Source organism: Agelaius phoeniceus, chromosome 22 (genome assembly GCF_051311805.1).
Source record: "Agelaius phoeniceus isolate bAgePho1 chromosome 22, bAgePho1.hap1, whole genome shotgun sequence".
NCBI lineage: Eukaryota > Metazoa > Chordata > Aves > Passeriformes > Icteridae > Agelaius > Agelaius phoeniceus.
Window position 1 is genome coordinate 844,230 of NC_135286.1, and position 21,048 is coordinate 865,277.

Genomic DNA, 21,048 nt, shown 5'->3' on the forward strand with positions numbered 1-21,048 from the left:
TTGTAGTCCTTGCTCAGAGGGACAGATTGGAGCACTGCTGTCCTCTCCCTTTTCCAGAGTTCCTCGTGATTGGAACTTCTGAAGAGAGGAACAGAGCAATTCTCAAGTATTAAGTAGTCAGCTGAGATTAGTCCAATAATTTATCACAGGTAATAGCTAATAACAGACACGAGAAACTCACTCAGAGCCTTCCTAGAGCCACGTGTCAGAGCTGTCACCTTGCAAAAGTGGTGCAAGAAATTCTTGGACCACAGCAGCAAATTTATTAGCCAGAGGCTGATAAACCCTTCCAGGAGCCCCAGGGCCCCCAATAAATCATCACAAAGCAGGTTACAAACACCGGATCCCTGATGAGGTCGGTGGGGTGGATGTGAGAACAATGTTAGGATTCAGCTGGCAGGATGGAGGGGCCTGGCCCTCCTGGGCCTGACCTCCCACCCCAGGGGGATCAAGGCCCTGGCACTGCTCCAGTCCTGCCATCACACTGCACTGACTAATGGGCTGCTGACAGAATAAAGCAGGGAATGGCAGCTTGGAGCATCTGGGTAGTAAACTACAGAAAACAGCCATAAAGGTTCATCACAAGTAGAGGCAGCTCCTTGCTCCCAGACCCCACGTCAGTGCACAAGTGGCACCCACAGAATGCTCAGGCCTAAGGAACGAGCCCCCACTCATCAAATCCCACCCTAACACTCAGCTCAAAACTTGATTTAAGCTTGTGAAAGCCAGAAATGAAAGAACCAAGAGAAGAGAGCTGCCCCTGTGGCTTTGTCCTATGCCAGCCAGGGCTGAAATCAACCTTTTGAATGATTTTGCTGTGTAGCCACCAGTGAGGGTGGGCAGAGCCACAGCCAGCAGCAGTGGTGTTCTGGTTGTTTGGGCTCAGCAGCACAAACCTCTGGGAGATAAGATCATCTAACACAGCCATGGTGGTTCAGCAATCCTGACATGGTCTTGGTGCTGGAGAAAGGCCTTCAGGAAAGCCAAAACAGCACCAGAAATCAGCCAAGGGTTTGTTTGGGTTCATCAGCACTGCATTCCAACATAAAGACGTGTCCTTCCTAGAAAACTCCAGAGAAAAACGAGGCTCATGTGGAAGGAGAGCCAGAAACATCCCTTTTCCACTGGAAGCATTTTATTTGTATTTGATCCTGCTGGCTAACCCAGGCAGCAGGAGGGTTTCAGGATGGATGAAACGCGATTATTTTACAATTATCCTTTGTTACTTCTCAAAGTACACGGTTCTGCACTTCCCTCCCTGCCCAGGGAAATCATGTTAACACAATTAGAGCAAGAGCCCTGCTTTAAACACGGCTGCTCGGACGCCGCTAACACGGCTCCAATTCTCAGCACAGACAGTGTGCAGGGCCATCCTGCTCCACAAATCAGCAGCAGCTCTGTCACCGAGTGCCTCTGAAGGGAAGGGACACTCTCTAGGAGGAACACTCACTGTAGATCATCCTCCTGTGCCAGTGCTGCTGGCACGAGATGCTGCGAGATTTCTCCATCTCTTGCATTTCGTATTCCTTGCAGCCTTATTCTTGCAATATCTCAGAGAGGAAATCTAACAACAGCTCTAGGGCCACACAAGGCAAGTATTGGAGGCTGGATTAGAACTAATGAGCTCCTGGCTCCCACTCAATCCTAGCCTTTAGAACAATTAGCTCAAATAAACCCAGGAACCGTTTTCTGCTCTGCTGTCGCCCGCCCGTCCTCCCCGGTACCTCCTGAGCTGGAAAACTCCAATTGGCTTTGACAGAGGGGAGAGGCCACAGAGAAACCAGAGTTCAATGCAAGCTGCCAGCAGGGGAGACCCCCAGGGTGCCCCAAGAGAGGGGGGGTCAGTTCAGGGTTCCTGTGGCTGCACTGAGGAACAGGCACAGGATGAGGATGGGGCCTGTGGCTCACACAGGGGACACAGAGGGACACGAGGATGGGGAGCCCCGAGCTGCCTGATGGCTCCAAGGAGGTTCCAGCACACATTCCTAGAAAGCTGCACCCTGTTACCTTCCAGGCCAGGGAAGAAGCCTCAGGAACACAATTCCCCTCTCCAAACCCGCTGGAGATCCCTCCTTGGACGCCACGCTCACTCCCGCAGGGCACTCTGCAGCTCTGCTGTCAGCAGCAGGAGATGCAGGAGGGAAGCACAGCAGTCACTTCAGCTTAGTGCAGCCTCGTGCTTTGCTCACGCTCCAGTGTCCTCCTGGGGAGTGCTGGAGACCCGGGAGCAGCAGCTCTGCTGCGCATTTTCCTGCTGGATCGGGGCCTGAGCAGCGCGTGCCCGTTTCACAGAGGCGCCACCACGGAGCTGCCCTCAGGAACAGAGCACAGCGTGTCCTGTTGAATTCCCAGAGGCTGCTCTGCCCCGTTAGCCAGGGGACAAACGAGTGCCCTCCTGGCCCGTGAAGGAAGAGGGGATGTTCATTATCCAGTCGTGCAGCACGGCTCCCAGTGTGCTCTGCCTCCTGCCATGCTCTGGGTGCATCGTGCACAAAGCCCTCACATTATGTGCAGCTCACAGACACTGCTGCCCACGACAGCTCCTCTGGAGCCCTTCCAAAACGCGGTGTCAGATGATGAACTCAAGTGCCAGGGGACCCAGAGTAAAGACAGCAATCATGGCAGCGTGTGCTCCTCATGCCAAATCCACTCACAGCATCCACTGAAAAGTATTTTTCTGGGGAATGTAAATGTAGTCTCTCCCTTAAGTTTAAAAATCAGAATGCTCCCAGCACCAAGATCTCCTCTTGCCACCACTGGAGTGAATTTTTGTTCCTGCCTTCTCCTTCTGACAGGTCCATGTCAATTTTATATTCAGGTCAGTCTCTCATTTAGTACTAAGGTACATTTCCCTTCCTCCCTCTCAGCTGCCCCATCTAAAATCTGAATTGTTTTCACTACTGGAGAACGTATTCAAAAACATCAAAATGACAAACAATCTGTACAATAACAGAGTCACAGAGTAAACTAAACATGATGGATTAGCCTCATCTGGCAAAGCCTTGCATACAGAACCAAAGGAAAGAACACTTAGCACCAAAATCTTTCTCCCATTAAGGGGCAGATTTAATCATTGATTAAAAGTTAATCATGAGTCCATAAAAATTTTGGCTGGGAAGATGGAATCTTAATGCAGGTGACTGCTTTTCAGTAAATATTTGAAGGCCTGGATGTGCTCAGGCCCCAGCCTGATGGAGGAGCAGGGAGGTTACAGCAGGATGTCACTGACAGCTCCCAGCCAGGCTCCATCCCCCTGCCCTAACCCCATCCTCCCATCCCAACAATTTCCAGGAGCTGATGTGCATTTCCTGAAGCGATTCAGGGGCGTGCAGGTCCCCCAGCAGCACAGATCCGTGGGCACCCCAGAGCCATTCCCCCGCCCAGCCCTCGCAGTCACTCATCACCCGCCCGCCAGCAGCTCTGCAGTGCTGGAGCCGTGTGCTGGCTGTAAGTGGCAGTTCAGAAACCAGTCTAGCATCAAATTTAGTTGTTGTGGAACAAGTGCTTTCGCTGCTAGACTTGGGGAGAGAAGAGCAAATGACTGCAAATTGCAGAGCACTCCCGAATTCCGGCGTGCCCTGAGCTCGGGAGAGCCGGGTCAGAGCGAGCTCTGAGGCAGCACTGAGGCAAGCAGCTCTGCAGCACTGATCACAGCTCAGACTCCTGTGCTCTGCACTCTACCAGCAGAACAAATACATTTTTAGTCAATTAACTGTATCCCCTACAGCTAAAACAGGCTCCAGGTCAGGTCCAAATTCTGTTTGCGTGAATCCACCGGAGGCTACTGAAGCAAAAAACCCACTGCATGCACCATTTGTGGGATTTACACTACAGTACCCCTTTCACAGGTTCAGTAAATAAATGCATGAGGAGTGTGGAGCAAAGGAAAATTCCAGCAAGGCTGGAGCCAGCCAGTGCTTCAAGCTGTAGAGAAATTCTCTCTTGCAGAGGTATTTCTACCCCAGAGAAAGAATTACAATCACAGCACAACTGACTGGTTTGAGATCATAATTCCACTGCACCACAGTAAATATTTTACAGAGAACTGCTTTCCTTACCCCCAGCAGCCAGAGCAAGCCTGTTGGAAGTCCCTGGGTTTCCATCTGCCCAGCACACGGGATCAGACGCTCCCCACGTGCCCCAGAGAGGAGATGGGCACGGGAGGAGCATTTCCAGCTGGGCTGAGCGTGGCGCTCCTCACGTACAGAACCAGGGACGGATCTCACGGCTGGCCTGGAGCCTGCTCAGCCCCACATCACAGCACTGAAAGGCATTTGCTCCAAATGGACAGACAGAAAGTTGCACAGTGCAGGCAAAGGGACAGGGCTGACATCTTTTTCCTGCTGGCTGTAGAAAGGAGATGGTCAGAAATGACCAGTGATGGGATTCACAGCCCAGCTCAGCATGAGAGCTGCTCTGAGCTCTGCTTTTAGCAAACTGGTGATCACAGCCCAACCCAGGGCACCTGTGAGCTCCAGGAGAGCACCCAAACCCACACAGATGTACCAGAGGCAACCAGCACCAGGGCTGAGAGCTCTTCTGGAAGGGGTCAGGGCTGTGGCAAAAAAAAAAATAATTCAGGAGAACCTGCAGCATTACCCCAGCCCTGCCCCAAATATGGGCAGTTTTCTCACTGCAGTCATAAGAGTCAAAACCACACAAAGGGAGCTCAGCAACCACCACCAAGGGGCTTTCAGCAGAGGCTGAGCTCCTGATAACATTCCTGTCTCTTGCTAATTACCTTTTAGTGATAAACTGTCAAGATATCTGTGTTCCAAAGACTGATCCACCTGCTGATGTGCAGAGTGATGCAGGATAACTGTGTGAGCTGGTGCCTCCTTCCCCCAGGGGATGATTTTTGAGAGCAAATACATCTTTACAGCTGTGTTGGAAGAGGACAGGGGAGAGCCAGGTGAGGCAGGGAGAGGTGGAGATGGAAGGAAAAGCCAGGATGAAGAGAACTGCACAGTGAAACAAACAGGCTTTGGTATCATTAATCCAGAGGAAATGAACGCAGGTGTCAGACCCAAGGGGACAATCCCTGCCTGGATGTGACACATTCCCTCATTTGAAAGGGACAAAAGGCACTGCCAGGTTCAGGCACGATGCATTCCCACACCTCAGGCATGGAAATGTGCCTTTTGCACCCAAAAAAAGAGAAGAAAAATGAATAAACCTCTCCCTCTGTTCACATTTTTCTCACATCCCATGACTGAGCTGGAAGTATTTCATGCTGAACTTTCTGCTCTGCCTGGCTCCAGTGGTTGTCTTTAAGCACTGGTTGGTATAAAAATACTTGAAAGCAATGCTCCTCCCTGTCTCCCCCTGCTCCCCCACCTGTGAGACCCAGGAGTGCAGCAAGGAGCAGCCTGTTTGGCTCCATCCATCATCAGCAAAACTGTCAGCTCAGCTCCAGCAGCAAAATCTTTATTACTGGTTATGATGCAGAAGGCAGGAACCACACGGTCTGATTTCCTCAGATCTGAGGCTGAGTTTGCAGAGGCAGCAGTTAGAGGGGAAATAATTTTGACTTTTCCCTGAGCCAATTTGATCTGGAAATTGTTGAGAGCAAATAAATATGGAATCCCACCGTGGAATTTCTGCAGTCACTCTCCAGCTACAACCACTTCTCTTTTTTTTTTACCTGAGCATCAGTGATTTGTATTTGGCACATGTAAAAAATCAGCTAATCCCCAAAGCCATGCCTGACTGATCAATTACACAACTAATACCTTTTCCAGAGGTCATCTTAAGAGATGAATAATCCCTTCCAAAATTTCCCAACCTGCAGCATGGGGACATTTGTTATTTGGCTTCCTGCAGCTTTCCTGGAAAGGTCAGAGTGCCCCAGCCCTGGGCTGCCCACAGGAACACACAGCAGTGAGTCCCAGACTGTTCTCCAGGTGACCAACGACCTTTAGCAGCAAAAGCTGTGCAATACAGCTGCTCTCTTTTTTCATTTCCAAGAAAACAACTGTTAACTGACCCTGGGCTTGTTTGTAGAGGTGAAGGTACCTGCACACACACGTCAGCCCAGCAGATCCAGCCCAGCCTCACACTCTTTCCTCACTCTGCAAACAGCCCCAGTGCTCCTCACGCCCCAAAGGCTTTCCCAAACAGCAATAAAATGGGAGAGGCCACGGGGCTTTGCACTCTAAACTCTGGTTTTTAAGCAGGGAAGGTCTTGCAGGGCTACAGGAAAGCCATGGCACTGCCTCTGCTTTGGCTGCTCAGAGGTGGTGGGAAGGAATGGACACCAGCTCAGGATTCCTGGCTGGAATTCCTCACACTGGAGGGTCCTGGGGAAAACAGAAAGTTCCAGGCTCTAGGCTGGGCATCACCTCTGGGCATCTTTGGTCATGCACCAGTTTTTCCTCCTGGCTTTCATCTGGCAGGCAGGAGGGGGAAAAACATCCACAAATCCCATCCACACCCATCTTCCCCGTTACAGAGGTGCTGACCTGGGAGGATGGCCTGAGGGAAGGCAGAGAAAAGAACAGAACTCCCAGTGCAAGGACAGCTGGGGACTCTTTCTAGCAAGTTACAGGACTGAAAGTCCTGGAGGAAGGAGGGAAAAGCAACTCAGAGCAGCCAGCACAGCCACCACCTGCCCTGCTGGCATCTCACATCATGTGAGCAATATTTGCTAATCCAAAGGCTGTATCACCACTTCTTCCTTGCAATTCTTTTTTTGCTCCATCTGTTTCTTTTTATGCAGCATTTGTCTTCTAACCTTCCCAGTTTGTTCTCCTCTTGTCTTTTTGATTAACAAAAAGAGACACACCTTATCTCTTCCCCAGGCTGCACCACCCTCCCTTGTTTTGCATGTTCAGCCTCATATCTCAGCACCATATTTGTTTCTCACTCTCTGAATAAATAGAAGCGTAGGCACTTTTAAGAAATAAGGGCTCTGTTTGAAGAGTAATTAGCTGTCAGCATAAAACTAATATTTATGGATTCTCATCCTTGAAAACTCTAACTCTGCTACCCAGCACTGATTATGGCTGTTAGAAACAGATGGGGCTGAATCCATACAGCTTGAAATAATGCTATATTTAAAAAATAATTAACTCCAAATGAAGGGCTGAATGCCACTCGCTTCCCCTAAATTTGATTTTTCAATTTGATTTGTTTGCAGGGAGTGGAAGCTGGGTTGTTCCCGGGCGTGCTGTGCTCCCTGGCACACCTTGGAGGTGGGAATCTGCAGAGAGCCGGGCACTGGAACATTCCAAACACCCTGCAGCAGGAGAGGATGGCTGCATCCCTCCTGGGACCATCAAGGAACCCAGCACCCCTGGGTGTGCTGTGCCTGGCAGAGGAATTGGAATTCCACCAGCGGTGCAGCCTTTGTTTTAGTGCCTGACAAAGACAGCGGGAGGGCAGCTTTCAAAACTGTTTTCCAGATGCAGGTTGGAGAGGATGAAAGCCCTCGGTTTGTTATTCCCTGACTTGATTCTCTCTTCAATCCAGCGTCGTCGCTGGACGCCTGCACCTCTGCGAGAGCCACAGACCCAGGAAATTTACACTCTGCTTAATTAAACCTGTGCTTTTTAGTTATTGGCACCTCTTCCCAGAGCAGAATTCCCTCCAAGTCGGTTATCCATCAGGGCGAGGGATCCGACAGCCACGATGGAATCCCACACAAACCCGCTTAACTGGGTCACAGCTTGCTCCACGTATGTGTGCCAGGCTGGAGCACGAGCTGGAGGCACGGGGCCAAAGCCTCCCCTCGCCCTGGCGGCCCCCCCAGCTCCCAGGGGTGACAATTCCAGCGCCAGCCCCACAGGGACCTGCAGGGACAGAGCCTCCTGCTCCTCCCCGGGTCCTGCATCCCGTCCCTCCATCCCCCTGCACCAGCCAAGTCCTGTCATCTCCTGGTTTTTGTGCAAATCTGACCCCCAGGGATGGAGACTCTTGCACAAGCAAAGACATCTCCCACCAAGCAAGTTTCTTCCCCCCATAACCCTTTTTTCCCTGAATAACCAAACGGAAATTTACATTTCGTTCATTTCAGTGACACCGGGTGAATGGAGGGTGACAGGGACACTCCCCCAGAAAGGGACACTCCAATTCCTGCCACCCTGCTTGGGAAAAGGAGGGAGCAAAGGACCTTGTGTGTGAAATGGGGGTGAGGCCGGGAAAGTGAGGGGTGGGAGCAAGGAGGGGGGACATGGCTGTGAGGGGAGGTGACAGCTGACTGAGGGGGGACATGGCTGTGAGGGGAGGTGACAGCTGACTGAGGGGGGACCCAAACATGAGGGCTGAGGTGGACATGGCCCCGAAAACTGAGGGTGGTCATGGCTGTGAGAGGGGACAAGGGTTGCTGAGGGCAACGTGGCTGTGAGGGGGGCAAGGACTGAGTGAGGGGGAGATGCGGCCACTGATGGCAGGTGAGGACTGAGGGGACACACACCTGAGGGGAGGGGATGTCTGATGGGGACATGGCTGAGGGACACACACCTGAGGGGAGCTGGGATCTGAGGGGACATGGCTGAGGGACACCTGAGGGGAGGTGAGGTCTGAGGGGACGCACACCTGAGGGCAGCCGATGCTGTGAGGAGGTGAACCAAGGTGAAGGCCGCCTGAGGGGGCTGTGAGCACTGAGGTGAGGCTGCCTGAGGGGGCTATGGAGGGACTGAGGCAGCCCCGAGCAGGGACTCGGCCGGGAGCGCTGCCTGCGCTCCTCACCCACCTCTTTGATCTTCATCCTGCGGGCGCGGGTCTCGGGGTCCTCTCCGCTCCGCCCGCCCCGCACCGGGTGCCGGAGGCTCCGGCGGAACCGCTCGTAGTCGAAGCGGAACGGGGCCCGCGTCTCCCGGGCCGGGGGCGCGGCGCTGGCGGGCTGGGCTCGGCTCTCGCCGCCCTGCACCTGCTGCCGGGAGCCGGGCGCGGTGCGGGCCGGCGGCCCGGCCATGCGGGCGGCCGTGCGGAGCTTCTCCCGCAGGCGGCGCGGGGCCGCGGGGCTGGCGTGGCGGGGCTCGGCGGCGGCGGGGGGGCTGCGGGGCAGGTCGGTGTCGCGGGTGGAGGAGGAGGAGGCTGAGGACGAGGAGGCGGAGGATGAAGAGGAGGCGGAGGCGGTGGCCCGGCGGGGTAGGAAGAGGCGCTTGAAGCGGGAGGAATCGGGCAGGAGGAACAGGGCCCCGAAGCAGAGCGTGAGCAGGCCCGAGAGGAAGAGCAGGAACAGGAACTTCTGCGGCAGCCGCAGCCCCAGCGCCGCCGGCCAGCCCGGCATGCCCGGCAGCTTCCGCAGCACCACCATGGGGCACCGGATCGCGGCCGCCGGGCGGGACCCGCCGCCACGCCGGGGGCTGCCGCTGGCTCCTGCGGCCAAACGCTCAGCGGGGCCCGCCCTGGGCACCACCGGCCGCCTTCACTGGGGACCGCACGTGGGTGGCTCCGGGCCGGGCGGAGCGGCGGTTCAGCGTCCCCCCTGCCGGCATGAAGGCGGCGGCGAGCGCATCCCGCCGGGGCCGGGCGCTGCGGGGCTGGGCTGGGCTGGGCTGCTCCCGGTGCGGGCTCCCGGCCGGACGGTGCTCCGGGGCTGGCTCAGGCAGCGGCGCCGGGGCGGTGCGAGCCCGTCTCTCTAGGCGGCGGTGGGTTCATGCTGCAGCATTTCTGCGGGGCGGGGGGAGACAAGAGCGCAGTCACTCAGCACCGCCGAGGATGCGGCCGGCGAGACGAGCCTTTGTCCCCGGCCGGTCCCCCACCCTCCAGCGGCACTAGTTCGGTTCCCTCTCTCCGGACTTGGCATCAACTCTCCGGTCTGCGAGCAGCTCTGAGCTCTGCACCATCTCCCATCCAGCGCCGGGATGCCGGGCTGTGCTGGCGGGGCAGCCCGGGGGACAAGGGTGAGAACCCTGCGGGGAACGAGGTGCTCTGGGACACCCCAGGAGGGGCAGGGTGCCCTGGGACAGCGCACACAGACAGGGACGGGGCTGCTCCGCTCCTCTGCCAGGAGCTGCCTTCGCCCGCGCCGGGCTGGGGACGATGGGGCTGCAAATCAGCCATGCGGAAAGCTCGGCTCAGGCTGAGCTTCTCCAGGCAAAAAATAGTAATAAAGAAAATTAAATCTACGGGTTTTGTTTTGCCTAATAGATCCCGGTAAATTTCTCCCAAATCTCTGCCTGCTAGTTATCCATATCCCCCCACAAATCCTCTCCTTGCGGAAGAGCCAGAGCTCAACTTTCAGACCCCGCAAGCCGGCAGGACACGGCTTAAACCCCTACGTGCGATGCCCAAATCGCCCCTTCTCCTGCGGGCAGGGACAGCGCTGCCCCCGAGCGCCGTCACACCCGCTGGGGCGGACGCTCTCGCATCCCCAGCGCTGTTTACTCACCCCTCGGACAAATCCAAGCCTCTCTGGCTCCTACAGCAAGCAAAATCTTCTCAGTCCTGCCCGCTCATCCCAAAAGCGACAGCCCCTCGTTGCTGCCAGCGCTCACGGGTGTCCGCTCAAGTAGGAGAGGGAAGATGCTGCGCTCTCCAGGGGACAGCTCCTCTCCCTGCCCATGCGAGCGCGCACGAGGGAAGCGCCTCACTGCACCGAGCCCCTGGCCAGGCTGGGGTTTTGGCCGCTCCCGTGCCGGGCGCGGGGACCAGCGGGGCAGCGCTGCCCGGTGCCCGCCCGGAGCCCCGCCCGCGCCGCCGCTCACTGCGACAGCGCCCGGCCCCGCCCCCGCCGCGCCCCCTCCCGCCAACGGTCACTCCGCCGCCGCGCCAGCCAATCAGCGAGCAAGGCTCTGCCCGCCCTCGCGCGCTATTGGCTGGTTCTCCACTCCTGCCATCGCCCGTTGGCTGCTGCCCGCGACAGGGAAGCCGTGGGCCCCGCCCCCTTGTTTACCACAGTCGCCCGGCTCGAGCTCGGCGAGGGTTGGCCGCGCCCCTTTCCTCCAGCCACCGCCTCCCATTGGCTGCGAGGAACGCCCCGTCCGCGCTGCGATTGGCGGAGGGGGGGGCGCCGCTACTTTAAAAAGGGGCTGCGGGCACGCGGCGACTCCAGAGGCTGTGAGGGTTCGGCTGCATTGGGTGACGCTACTGTCACCAATTCCAATCCTCACGCACTGTAAGGGCTCTGAGAGACCGATTTACCCACAGATCCCCCACGAGGGGCTCCCTACCCTGCGGGTGCCACTGGGCACTGGGGGCACTGCCTCACTGCCTGGCACGAGGAGAGGAGCAGGAGTTTTGGAGAGGGGCTGGAGGTGCCTTGGGAACCCCTTTTCTGGTTTATATGAGCCCATGTTCAAGTGCCATGAAACGCTTCTTAATCCCAAATTGTTAAATCCGCACCTTAACCTTCAATTTCTCACCAGGTAAATTGAGTGACCCTGTGAGCTAATACTATACCAGAGGGGAAGATGGTAAATCAGAGTTTCAGCTCATAAATGTTACAAAAAACACCCTCAAACCTGCAGAATTAGCAATGAAAGGGAGAAAAGGGCATCATCTGCAGCCAGAGGCATCTGGAACCCCTCAGGAATAACTGGATGGGGGAAGGGGGCAGGATGAGGCTCCCGGGAAAGGATAAATGCAGCCACCAGAGAACGGCTGTGACTAAACTTGGAAGAGCTAAAAGGGAACATTTTGTAGGCTGGAAAGGAGCTGGAGCTGTGAGGAAAGGAAAGAAATCATCTGCTGTTTGTGTGTGCAGTGTGTGCCTCCTGCACAATAACCAGCACCGCAGGGGACAGATACCTGAGCTGATTGCTGCAAGGCCCACATCTCTGAGAGTCAGAGCCACACTAATATTGTCATTTTCCCATGAAAACAGCTTTAAGGGGCATAAAGCAGGCGGCACAACGGGACTGTGGAGCTGCCCTTGACCTCAGGCCAGCCATCCTCCCACTTCACCTTCCCGACAGCTCCACAGCTGCTGCAGATTCAGTCCAAATAAACCCAAACAATCGTGATGCTTTCAGCTCCAGTGGCTGGCCGGCGGACCTTGAAGGTGGCCACCCTCTGAAAAGGATTTGCATCTTGATGGTTTGGGTTTCAAATCGCTTCCCCCCCCCCCCCCCCCCCCCCTTCGGTTGGAGGCAGGGCCTGCTGAGGCGTGAAGCAGCTGTGGGCACCTCAGCCCACAGGGCACCACAGCCCACAGGGCACCACAGCCACCATGGTCACCACGGCCTACAGGGCATCATGGCCATCACGGCCCACAGGGCACCATGGCCCACAGGGCACCACGGCCACCACGGCCCACAGGGCACCATGACCCACAGGGCACCACGGCCACCATGGCCCACAGGGCACCTGGTCACCACGGCCCACAGAGCAGCATGGCCCACAGGGCACCATGGCCACCATGGTCACCACAGCCCACAGGGCACCATGGCCCACAGCCCATGGCCACCACGACCCACAGGGCACCATGGCCCACAGGGCACCACGGCCACCATGGTCACCACAGCCCACAGCCACCGCGGCCACCATGGTCACCACAGCCCACAGGGCACCATGATCACCACAGCCCACAGGGCACCACGGCCACCACAGGGCCCACATGGCCACCATGGCCCACAGGGCACCACGGCCACCACAACCCACAGGGTACCATGGCCACCACAGGGCCCACATAGCCACCATGGCCCAGAGCCGGCCATCCTCCCTGCTGGCCCCCAGGTGAGGCAGAGCCAGGTGGGAGCATGCAGGCCCCAGCCCAGCAGCAGGAGCTCTGTTCCCAGCAGCTGCAGCTGAGGCACAAATGGGGCTGTGGATGTCAGAGGCGCTCCAGGGAGATGGCTCCTTGTTCTGTCAGCCGAGCTTGTTCCCCGGCAGGGAGGGAGGGAGGGAGGGGATCCCTTCCTGTCACGGCTGGCAGCCCCAGCAGGGTTTGTTGTCACTGCCTGCACTTTGTAGTAGCTATCAGCAGAGATTCTGTGTCTGCTCTACACGCTGGGGCTGCCCTGTTCTGGGGACGTGTTCAGATCCCTTTGCACCACAGGGGAGCAAGGCTGCCTTGTTGGGTTGGTTTCCTTTTCCCCCCCCTTTCCTTCCTTTCATTCCCTTCCTTCCTCTGCCTTCTCCTTTCCCCTCTCCGCATTTGTCCCTCTCCATCCCTGGCTGTTGGGTTGGTTTCCTTTTTCCTTTTTCCTTCCTTCCTTCCTTCCTTCCTGGCTCTGCCCCTGAGCCTCTCTCCCTCTGCCTGCTCCATCCTTTCAGGGCTGTGATGCCCAAAGATCCCCAGCTGAGAGCCAGAGAGGCTTTCTGGATCCACGTTCCAGCCCTGGATTCACCCCACAGCCAGAACCAGAAATGTTTTCTGCTCTGAGAGAGGAATAAACACCGAGGATCTCTAAAACATAGTCTGGAGGCTCAAGGGCAATAATTGGGCCAAACTCCTTTGCCCTGGGTGTTATCTATCACTCTGTAGTTTGCTTCCTCACAGAAAGGTGGATATTAAATTCTATTTTTCTTATGCCCATTAAAAAAAAAAAAAAGTAATTTTCTTTAAATTATTTCTTCCAGAGCTGCTAAAAAATCAGGAATCATAATGCAGCAGGACCCCCATTTCCCCAGTAATTACACTCTGCCTCCTAACTCCTTCAGCAGCAATTTCTCAATTTATTTGGCTTCTGTCTGGAATTGCAGTCACGGGCAGAGCTGGGCTCTGTCTTATTATTGCACAGACAAAATTGTTTTTAAAATGTAATTAAACATTTACCTTGAAGACAATGCTTTGTCTTCTTTAAGAAGCATAATATCTTAATTTAACCTAATCTGGAGAACCTTCCAATTCCAAGCTTTTACCTTGAAGACAATGTTATGCCAAACACAAAAAAGCAAAACAAAAAGATTTCCTAATTTAACCTAATTAAAAGATAAGCCTCCAACTTTTCCAGAGCTGCTGCCTGGAATGAGGAGCGAGGCGTAGCCCTTTGCTTTGCTCACAACTGGCTGCTTTATCCTCCCTCTGCTTTGCTCTCTGCTGTTGATTTTTATTTATTATCCTCCTTGATGCCCCCAAATCCTCTTAGGAAGCAGAGCTGTCCAACCTTTCCCATCCTGGGGCCTTCCCTAAGAAGATCAAGGGACCACCACGGGAACAGAGGAGCTTTGCTTTGAGGGGTTGGTTTGGGGTTGTTGTTTTCAATAATGATGAGACAAAACACAGCCTCTCTGCTGGGTGAGGCTTCCCCAGGGAGAGGAGATTTAGGGAAGGTGAAGGATTATTTCTGTTCAGTCTGAGCTGAGCTGTGGGGAGCCCATGGAGCGATGCTCTCTGGCTGGTGCTGGTCCCCGGGGGCTGCCTGAGGTACAAAATGCCAAAATCCATCCATGCTCAGAGAAATGGAAGTGGCAGCTGGCTCACAGGGCTGTCCCTGTCCTGAGCAGGGCCAAACCTTCCTTTGGAGCTGCTGCCAGGGGCTGAGAGGAGCCTGGGCAGCATCTGCCAACCTGGCAAGGAGGAGCAGCCCCATCCCTCCCTCCCTCAGGGAGCCAAGCTGCACCAAGGGAAATACAGGCTGGACATTGGGAAAAAGGTTTTTATAGAAAGGGTGCTAAAGAACTGGAATGTTCTGCCCAGGAGGTGGTGGAGTCACCATCCCTGGCTGGGTTTATAAAAGGACTGGATGAGGCACTGGGGGCCAGGGTCATCATCTGCCTGCTTTGCTTTTCACTCCACATTCCTAGATACAAGATATTAATTATCTGAATTAAGAGTCACACTTCGGGATGCACAGGAGCCTTGCTGAGAATTCCAACAGCTCTGTGCAGGCAGGAGAGAGACATTTGCACGATGTAAACCCCAGCACCTCAGCCAGACTCGTGTTCCATCCCAGAGGAGGGGAAAAAACCCCATTCATATCTGAGATAAGAACCCAATCTGAGTCCCTCACCCCAGAATTGTGTAGGAACAAGCTCTCACAAGAGGAGGAATCTTGCTTAATTATGGTAAAGGTCTACATCTCAGCAATCTTCCCTCCTGTGTGCCAGGGAAAATATCAAAGACGCTGAAAAACAGCACAAAAGCAGAAACACAACATAAGGTGCATGGAGGAGAGAGCAGCAACATTCCCGGTTTATTACTTCCCTGTAACACCAGGTGACTGATGGAGCAGGCTGCAGCTTTTTTTTTTTTTCCCTGTTTTTCCATCAAAATCTGCATCATCAGAACTCCTGTGCTCCATTTTGCCCTGCTGGAATAAGGAGAGGGCCAGAGGAGTGCTGTGAATGTGGAGCACCAGCCCGTTTTAGACAGCTTCAGAAAGAAGATCCCAAGTGGGAAAGGTCTAAGAATAATTCTCAGCCAAAGACTTCACCTGGCAGAAAACGCAGCTCAGGCAAACCAGACCCAAAGATAAATCAGGGGGGAACTTGGTGAAAGCAAAACAGGCCCAGCTTTTCCCTGAGTGCCCAAACCCCCTTCAGCTGCTTCTGCTGAGCTGCAGCAGCTCCCTGGCCAGCCCTGAGACAAGGAGAGGGCTCTCTGCAGCCCAAAAGAACTTTGCAGTTCAAACTTCACCTTGAGGGTGAAGTCCGTGTGTCCCAACCTGAGGAACAGGTCACCCCAAGCTGCCTGGGATGAATCACTGTCTGCTCTATATTTAAACCCAGCCTGCGGAGGCCACCACCGAGCTGCTGTCACTGTGCCAGTCTGGTGCTCCTGGTGGCATCCTCAGGCAAAACACGTCCTGTGACACAGCCAGAGCCTGGAGGGGCCTCAGCACGGCTCTGAGAGCTCACCCTGCACGTTTCCAGTGCTCCCAGTAGCTGGTGATGGCCCTGAACTGGTGGCACTGTGCCAGCACAGCCCCTGCTGCTGCTGCTGGGAGAGGGGGGTTTGATCCTCTAGGTCCCTTCAGAAATGTCCTTTCAATTTTTCCTGGGTCAGGAGGAAATGAAATAGTTTTCATTTCATTGGTGTCAATGAAATGTTTTCCCTTCCTGGTGTCTCTGTGTGGCCCCAGCTCCGTCTCCTCATTCCCTGAGATCCTTTGGAATGACAAATCTCCCACAGACCCACTCAGATTTCATCTTTCCTTCTCCTCCTTGAAAACTGCACACAGGGCTATGCCTAATCCACATGAAAAAAAAACCAAAAATATCTTCTCCACAGGGCTATGCCTAATCCACACAAAAAACCCAAAAATATCTTCCTTGGAGCCTCAGCCAGGCTGAGCAGACCCTGCCCAGGGCAGTGCCTGTGCCCAGCCCGTGTTTGGTGAGCCCTGAGCACGTTTGAGAGCTGAGAGTGGCCTCGAAGGGCCCTGGTGGCTGCGGTGACACCCGAGCCGTGCGGGGACAGGCAGAGCAGATGCTGAGAGCGGCTCCCCCTGGTTCTGATTCTCACCACAGCCAGGAGCTCCTCTCCAGATATTTCGCTGTGTTATCACTCCTGCACCTCCCTGATAAAGCTCGAGCTCATCGGGGCAGGCAGCTTTAAACCAGCATTGAGAGGAGCCTTTTTCGGGCAGGAGGCACGGGCAGGTCGGGATGCTCAGCCCGGGCATTTCCCAGCTCCACGCCGGGCTCCGAGCGGGGTCAATCACTCGGAAGAGACACATTCGGTGCCATTGCACTGCGGCTGGCACTGCCAGCGCGGCAGCAGCGGTGCCAGTCCGAGGGCAGGGACTCACCTGCATCGCTGCGGGCCCCGGCGAGGGCACCGCGGGTAGGGTGGTGGCACGGCCGAGGTGACTGGGGACACACACGCAGCACCCTGGCGATGGTGAGGCCGCTCCCCACCCTGGCACAGAGCACAGCCTCTGCCCAGAGCATCCATCAGCGCTCGGAGCGTGCCCAGGGCTGCCCGGACTCAGAGGCCTCGCTCCGCTCCCGGCAGATGAAAAGCAGCGCTCCGAGGGCAGGGCAGCGGCGGTGATGCCCAGCCGAGCCTCTCCTGCCGGGGCTGGGAATGGCTCCGGGCTCCTGCCCGTGAATTACCGCACCAGGAGCGCTCCCACCTCTCCCACCGCATTCCGCAGCCGTGAGTCAGCCCAGCTCGAAATATCACCGGGACCACAGAGGAGCAGGTGACCCAGATTCTGCCAGACCTTCCCCAATTTAATCTTGATATACACCCCCAGCTGCCGGCTGGGTCACCGCGTTTAAGCAGCGTGAAAAAACAAAGTCCAGCCTCTGACATCTCCTGAAAGCAAAGCTCCTGCCCGCCCAGCACTGGCTCTTGCCACACAAAATCACATTTGGCCAAGCCACTGACCCCTAAACTCTCATTAGAACTCATTTGATGGATCTCAGGATCCATCAGAACCTCAAACATAAACATCAATGATCAAATCTGGCCCCACTCAAGAAGCAAATCCCCAGCAGAGCAGCACAGCCCCATCCCACAGCCACACCACGGGAGACAAATCCTCTCCAGAACCTGCAGCCCCGGCTCTGGGGTTTATTTGGCGCCTCTGAGGGGTGGGATTTGGGTGGATTTGGGGACGCTGTGGGCAGGGAGACCTGAGCTGATGTGGAGCAGCTGGGAGGGAGCTGAGCCAGTGCCAGCCCCAGCTCTGTAGGGCAGGGCTGGGAGTGATCCCTGCTCAGCAAAAATCCCTGACTCCAGCTGGACCTGAGCTCAAATAAAGCCCTGCCAGAGTCAGCTGGATCATCCTCTGGCTCATGCAGCAACCACGAAATTACAGGTTCCTGTTCCAGGCCCTGGATGAGCAGGTGATTTCACAGGAGCTGAGACTCCCAAAGCTGAGCTGGATCTGCAGGTCCAGCAGATTTTTTGCATCATTCTCATCCCTCTTCCACCACCCACCTTCTGTGCTCTGTTTTTAACTCACACCTGAAGCCAAGTTGGTCTGAGAGGTGCTGACAGGAGATGCACCTGGCTCCTGCCACTGCTCCCTGCTGTCACCCTGATCACCCCAAAAGCTGCAGCCCCTCCTTTCCATGGACGTGGAGCCTCCTCCAGCCCCCCTTACAAACAAACCCAATACCCAAGGAATTCTGACACCTTTTCCTGCTTTTTTAACATTTTCCTTTGGGCTGGCCAAGCCACAGCCACTTCTCTGCACACCAGCTCTTGTTCTAGACAGGTTAAATGATTTAAAATATTTCATGGATCTCCAGGCTGCCTCACTGCCCTGCAGTTTGCAGGTTCTCTGCAGACAGAGCTGCAGGAATTGCAGACATGCAGGACACGATGGGCTGGCAGTGCTCCACAGGGAACCAGGGGACAGCAAAGGCAAATCCCTGCAGCTCCTGGGCAGGATGGGATCTGCCTGGGCTCAGGACCCTGCTCCTGCACACAGGACCCCGATTAAAGCCCTGCTCTCCCCTGAGCTGTCCAGGGACACTGCAGGCACTGCTCCCTGTCACCATCTCCCTTGCAATAATACATGAGCTTACAGGAAGCCTCTCAGCTGCAGCTTTTTATATCTGAACTCTTTCTGGCTGAGCAATCTCAACCTACTATTGATCCACATGACGCATTTGATTCCTATAATTGAGATTGGAATGGAAAAAACCACATTTCTGTTCCTCCCAGCGAGTTTGTTTCTCACGTGTGACAGCTCAGAGCGTGCAGCACTCGAGTTTTGCTGTGATTAAAGTGAAGGAATCTTTTAAAAGTGGAAATCTGTGACTGCTCCAGCCCAAAATTCAGCGATGGTGGGAGCAAAATACCTGGGTGTTCTCTCCCCCGTCACCTTTCAAATGTCAAGCAGCTGCTGGAGTTGTTTTCTGGGTGTTATGGAATGGTTTGGGTGGGAAGGGACCTTAAAAATCGTCCCATTCCCAGGCCTGGGTGGGCAGGGACACCTCCCACCGCCCCAGGGTGCTCCAGCCTGGCCTGGGGCACTGCCAGGGATCCAGGGGCAAGGGATTTCTCCCTAAGATTTCATCTAATCCCACTGTCTTTGAGCTTTCACCCGTTCCCCTTTGTCCTGTCAGGCAGGAATTTGGAAAGAATAAAATAGAAATAAACCCCTGTCCAGCTGAGAATCAAACAAGAATGTTCCTGATCTTTATTGTATTTGCAGGGTGCCCCAATGAAGGGAGGAATGGCTGATTTATTATTTTAAGATACTATATTATATTAAAGAATACTAAACTAAACTATACTAAAGAATACAGAAAGGATAATTACAAAAGGCTAAAAAGATAATAATGAAAACTTGTGACTCTTTCCAGAGCCCTGACACAGCTTGGCCCCAATTGGCCAAAGAGTGCAAACAACTCACATGAAACCAATGGAGCAATCACCTGTGGGGAAACAATCTCCAAACACATTCCAAAGGAGCCAGACACAGGAGAAGCAAATCAGATAATTATTGTTTTCCTTTTAAAACACATTCCAAAGGAGCAAAACACAGGAGAAGCAAATGAGATAATTATTGTTTTCCTTTTTCTCTGAGGCTTCTCAGCTTCCCAGGAGAAAAATCCTGGGCAAAGGGATTTTTCCAGAAAATGTGAATGTGACAATCTCCCCTTGCTGGTTTCTCCTGGTCCAGGAGAATTTCCAGCAGCTGAAGGGGACAGAAATCCCCCAGTTCCCCCTGACTCAGAGGAGAAATCTCTGACTCAAGAGCAAGCCTGGAGCCCCTCCTGTCTGGGCAGCAAAGTGAGCTGACACTGATCCCTTTGGATCTCTCTGTAGGTATTGCACTGATGGAGAAGGTGCTGTGTATTCTCTTGTTTATTTGCAAAAAAGGAAAGGTTTAAAAAAAACCTCTATTAAAATGCTGCACCTCTGGGAGCGCCTGTGAAAGGAGTGAGATGTGACTCCAGCAGGGAAGTGATCAGCCTGCAATAATTTAGATGTTCCTGTTGCTATGGATACTTTCTTTAAGTGAAGCATACCATTATAATTTAAATTTCCAGTAACTCACCAAAAAAAAAAAAAGCACATTAAAAGTAATAAAAAATGCCAGAGACGCAACTGTTTTATTCCTTGCTGTCAGTTTTCCTGGTGCTGTGACAGCCCTGGAGAAGTGAGAAAATTGGCACTTGGGAGCAGATTTCAGTCTTTACTCATTTACTGCATTAATTACACCTGGGCTTGGTGGCTGTGATCGAGGCAGGGGATGGGACACTGGGATGGGACACTGGGATGGGACACTGGGAGTGAGGGTGTGACACTGGGAGTGACACTGGGAACTGGGATGGGATACTGGGAGAGGGAATGGGACACTGGGATTGGGGATGGGACACTGGGATTGACACTGGGATTGGGGATGTGACCCTGGGAGCAGGGCTGTCACACTGGGATGTCACCCCAGGATGTGCCACCTCTCAGCAGTGAATTCAGCAGTGAATTCCTCCTGCCCTCCCTTGCAGGAGAAGGGAAAGGATGCTGCAGGTTCCTTAGCTGGCAGCTAAAAGCAGGGAATGGATGCTGGGAGCTCCCAAAGTGGCGGCTATGAAAAGGTGACATCAGAGCTGAGGGCTCAGTGTGTTCCTCAGCAGGGCCATCAGTTCTGCATGAGGGCTCAGCACTGGGACAGCTCAGCCTGGAACAGGCAGATCCAGCTGCAAAATCAACTTCTGGTTATTTCTGGTTATTCTGTTTATTTCTGTTAGCACCAGAAATTAAAACTCTGTTCGCTTCCTGAGGTGGCTCTGCAGAACACCCCAGAGGGAGCAGGTCAGTGTGCCAGCACCCCAAAGGGATTGATGGGATTTATTTCACTCTCCAGGTGCTTCCCCCCAGGGTGGAGCACACAGGGCTCTGCTGGGCTCTCTTTAGCCACAATCAACTGCACAAACTCAGCTGAAGGAAAAGAGAAAAGCACTTTGTGACTCAGGGACTGCCACGGAGGAGATTTGGGGGTTGATGTTGCTCCTCGTGTGCAGGTGAGCCTGAGGCTTCCACCTCCCTTCCTCACAGCCTCACCTGGAGGCCAAAGCAGCCACACAGGGACAGGCCCTGTGTCCCTCTGTGCCACCTCTGTGTCCCCGTGTGTCACCTCCAGCCCCTGGGAGCAGAGTCCAGCTGAGCCCCCCTGGAATCACCCCAGGACCTGGAATCACCCCAGGACCTTTCTGATCCCGTCCTGCCACGCACCAGGGCCAGGCAGAACCCAGAGACACAAAAGCTGCCACAGGAACCACAGGGGAGATAAATAAAGGCACCCAGCACAGAGC

General features: G+C 54.6%; 1 protein-coding gene across 50 annotated transcripts in view; it reads right to left on the reverse strand.

The window, feature by feature from the left end:
- The window catches only part of MAN1C1 (mannosidase alpha class 1C member 1), a 54,628-nt gene extending 43,963 nt beyond the window's left edge, over positions 1-10,665 (reverse strand). For all 50 annotated transcript variants that reach the window (XM_077189722.1, XM_077189724.1, XM_077189720.1 and 47 more), the window contains exons 1-2: positions 10,337-10,665; positions 8,693-9,615 (exon numbers count right to left, since the gene is read on the reverse strand). In XM_077189722.1, coding sequence (XP_077045837.1) covers positions 8,693-9,259 — 567 coding nt within the window. In that variant the 5' untranslated portion in view covers positions 9,260-9,615; positions 10,337-10,665. The remainder of the gene's footprint in view (positions 1-8,692; positions 9,616-10,336) is intronic.
- Between the last annotated feature and the right edge of the window lie 10,383 nt (positions 10,666-21,048).